The following is a 3,984-nucleotide window of genomic DNA, read 5'->3' on the forward strand; positions in this document are numbered from 1 at the left end:
ATTAAAAAAAATATAAAGTTATTTATTTATTTTATCGCAAATATACAAATTTTGAAGTGTAATATTCGATTTTACAGAATCTAGTCCAAATTGTTGTGGAAGGTTGAAATAAATTAGTACAATACACTTTTAAAATATTATTTTTTAATAATTGTTTAATATCTGTTTCAAACCATTGAAACATTTAGAAAACGTTAGTACATAAAAAGGTGACGAAAAACGAATATTTGGAGTTTTGGAGAAAATTGCTTTAATTTTTTATACAAAAAATTAATTATTTTTACGATTTTTCATTGTCAAGTCAGGTCAAATTAGATTTAATTTTTTTTTTTAATAATTACTTATTAATTAATATCTGCTTCAAACTGCTGTCCGTTGAAATATGTTGAAAGAATTGTCTTATTTTTTACACATTAATTAATAAGAAAACCTTTTTTTCGAGTCGAGTTATAGTCAGGTCAAATTTAATTTCGATTTTAAATAATTACCTAATATCTGGTTCAAATTGCTGTGAATGATTGAGACAGGTCGAAAAATTAGTTTTACCAGAAGCAATACATATTTTAATTTTGTTTCACTAATTGCTTAATATCTATTTCAAACTGCTGTGGACGATTGAAACATGTAGAAAAATTTAGTATCTAATTGATTTCWAGTTTTTATTTCAAGTAAGTTAATAGTTATTTATTCGACGAGTTTGAGTGTAAATCGGACTCTTTATTTGACCGAGTGGATTTTTAAACCACGAGTGTAACGAGTGGTTTACCATCCACGAGGTGGAATAAAGCGTCCGATTTACACTCAAACAAGTGGAATACAACATTTTATTCTTCGAATTAGAGTCAACAAGGCTTAAACTTGCTGTAAATCTTTTAAAAATACTCTGACGTTTTGTATTGAGAAATGTCAAACAGTTGTCAAAACTTCCTTACACGGGAGAAAAACCGTAAATTTTGACAGTGTCGAAGAATAAATTATTATTAACATACTTTATAAATCATAAAATGTATGTATTAGAGAAGAAGGCTTAATTTTTTATACAAAGTAAAGTCAAGTCAGGTGAAATTTTATTTCGATTCTAATGAATGCTAAGTAATTACTTAATATCTGCTTCACATTGCTACCGAATGAAATATGTTGACTGTTAATTTCCGTATTAAAAAAATGATAAAGTTGAACAAATACGTCTTTTATTAGCTTTTTTTTTAATCACAAATGACAAATCTTGAACTGTCTTGTGTTACATATTCAATTTTACATAATCACTTAATATCTGGTTCAAATTGCTGTAAATGATTGAGACATGTGGAAGAATTAGTACTCCTCGTAACAATACATATTTAAAAAGGTGTCAAAATAGTTATTTTTCTTTACTATATTTTCGTATATGTTCTCAAAGATAGCTATTTTACGGACAATTAAAGTCATTAAAATAAGTTCTTTTCGGACTTAYTAAAATAGTTGCTATTATAGATATTGTTTTTTATTTTTTTGTTACAAGTATGTACTTTTAAAATACAGTTTTTGCGGACAAATTCTTGCTATTTCCGGACGAAGTGAAGCCGAGCCTAGAATATCATAAAACTACATTACGTGTACAAACAATATTTTTTTGTTCCAAAAATACATTCAATTATTATGTATGAATAATTTCTTGAAAGTAGTGGTTAAAAATATAAAATAGTACTTAAAATACTTTACTTACTATTTTATTATTGAGTCCTAAAAAACTCTTAAATGAGTCTGTAAAGTAGCTATTTTTGGGAGCGTATGCAAAAAATACGAATTTTTGGAGTTTTCGAAAAGAACAGATCAAATTTTGACTTGGATTTTGTTCAAACTGCTGTGTTCGGTTGAAATATGTTGTATTGTCAAATGGAATGAATTATTTTGGTTATTTTTCATTAAGAAAACTTGTCTTGGGTTAGAGTCGAGTGACTGGAATAAAATCTTCTCTTTCTGATTAAATTTTTGCGATAAGTTAATGTAGTAAACTTTTCATTCTTGCTCCAAACTGTGTCACAATAAATAAGTGTTTATGGGAGTTGATCCTAGTTTTTTTATTAATTAAAGTTGAAAACTCGACAAATTATTTACGTCGAGGCTTAAAGTTACACCAGCCTCAGTGGGATCAATAAATCTAATTAATTTAGACACCTTTTTTCATTGAAATATCAAATTCCCGAAAAATTTAAATAACCARGMAATTCATCCAATGTCTAGACAAAACTGTTGCGCCATTTTAAAGCATAAAATTCGTAAAAGCACCTCCGGCTCCRTTTCTCCCCTTTGCAATTTAAATATCGATGTAGTTTTCGACGTGGCAATATTTCACGTCAGTTCTTGCCCCAATAAAATTAACCTCTAGGTAAATTCAATATTGAGATAAGGCAAAACGTGTTCAGGTGCAAATTCGAGGCAATTTATATGCGGGATTAAAAGGGTTATCCAATGTCCCCTTATTTATTATTTAGGAACTAACCGACGTTTTTGAAATAATTGTAGGTCAATCTTCGATTTTAATTATTCAACAGGTATTGTCGCATATTTGCATATTGATCAAAACTGGTCGATTTTTGATTCGGTGTCAAGCGTGAGTTATTAATAGAGCACCGGCGCGGTGTCCATTAGACGGTGTTTGAATATTTGATAATGGCCATAAAAAGGCCCAACATAATTTTTGTGTGCACAGTCAGAACACACACCAGAATTATGTAATAGCGCTTGAGCAATGTTTTCAAGAGAAAAAATCTTGTATGGGGTACGGGTGAAAACATTTTTTTAATTTAAGCTTCCTCAGGTATACGGCAAACATTGATTTAATTCAGGAATTTGGGTAATCGTCGGCCGCGTCCTTTCCAAATAATGTGTAAGAAATAAACACGAAAATGTGGATCGCCGATTTGAGACTAGTGCTGGGCTTTTGCATTTGTACGGCATTGGCGTACCAAGGATCCAAACAGGACTACATCAAATGGCGGGAGAGGTTCCTTCCRAAGAGGCCGACGACGACGGAAAGTGCAGTGACTAGTGCGAATGATATTCAGTATGAAAATTTGAAGTTGAGGCACCATTCGCGGTTCCCCAATTTGGACAGGGTTTTGTACAAGATAGACAATTTGCAGAAGAAAAATGACGTGCAACCGGTTCATAACAAGATTAGGCACCAGAATTTGTACAAGACGACCACTACAACGACCACCACCACTGACGAGGGCCTCTTCGGCGATGATTATTCCGATTTGGAGTATAACGATGACAACAACGATGAGCTCAATGACTACGACGAGTGGGTAAGTGTAGTGGAGTGGACCTCACCGCAAAGGTTTTTCATTATTTATCATCCATTATTCCGCTTCATTTATTATTCAAATCCAATTGTTTCATTCATTCATTCAACTGTCAGATTAGGTATATTAATTACCAGCGAGGCAGGTTATTCCTACCTTGGAAGCACCCCAGACTAGCATCAGAGCAATATGAGAAAATTGAGATAATTTTAACTAAACAARTACTAAATTAGTATACAGGGTGTTCCGGACAAGCCCCACATGAGGGGCCGCTAACTTGAAATAAATTTGTACAACTAATTCCAAAAAATTTTACGAAATTACAGTAATTCCAATAATCCATCGTAATTTCAAAATAATTTCTGTAATTCCAAATTAATTTCGAGAGTTCAACGAAATTCAATGTAATTTTCAAAAGAAATTATATCTCCGATAATTCCAAAAAGAATTCCAATAATTCTAGAAAAATCCCAGTAATTCACAAGTAATTCCAGTAATACCAAAAAAATCCGATAATTTACAAATAATTCCTGAGAAAATCCAACAAAATTGGAATAATTCTAATAATCCAGCGTAATTTTATTGATTTTAGATTAATTCTTTGAATTCAAAATTAATCCCTATAAATCCAACCTAATTTCCGTAACTCCAACTCCAACCAATTCCGATAGTTCTAAGAAATTCAACGTAATTT

General features: G+C 31.2%; 1 protein-coding gene across 2 annotated transcripts in view; it reads left to right on the forward strand.

Moving 5' to 3' along the window:
* The window catches only part of LOC123005536, a 38,513-nt gene that overhangs the window by 1,147 nt on the left and 33,382 nt on the right, over positions 1–3,984 (forward strand). The window contains exon 2 of one of the 2 annotated variants that reach the window (XM_044399330.1): positions 2,801–3,293. In XM_044399330.1, the coding sequence (XP_044255265.1) occupies positions 2,889–3,293 (405 nt within the window). In that variant the 5' untranslated portion in view covers positions 2,801–2,888. The remainder of the gene's footprint in view (positions 1–2,800; positions 3,294–3,984) is intronic. The other variant, XM_044399329.1, reaches the window with a different exon arrangement.

The sequence above is a fragment of the Tribolium madens genome, unplaced genomic scaffold, assembly GCF_015345945.1.
Source record: "Tribolium madens isolate multiple individuals breed KSU strain unplaced genomic scaffold, Tmad_KSU_1.1 Scaffold_20;HRSCAF=117;Tcas5.2_LG4, whole genome shotgun sequence".
NCBI classification, from domain to species: Eukaryota; Metazoa; Arthropoda; class Insecta; order Coleoptera; family Tenebrionidae; genus Tribolium; species Tribolium madens.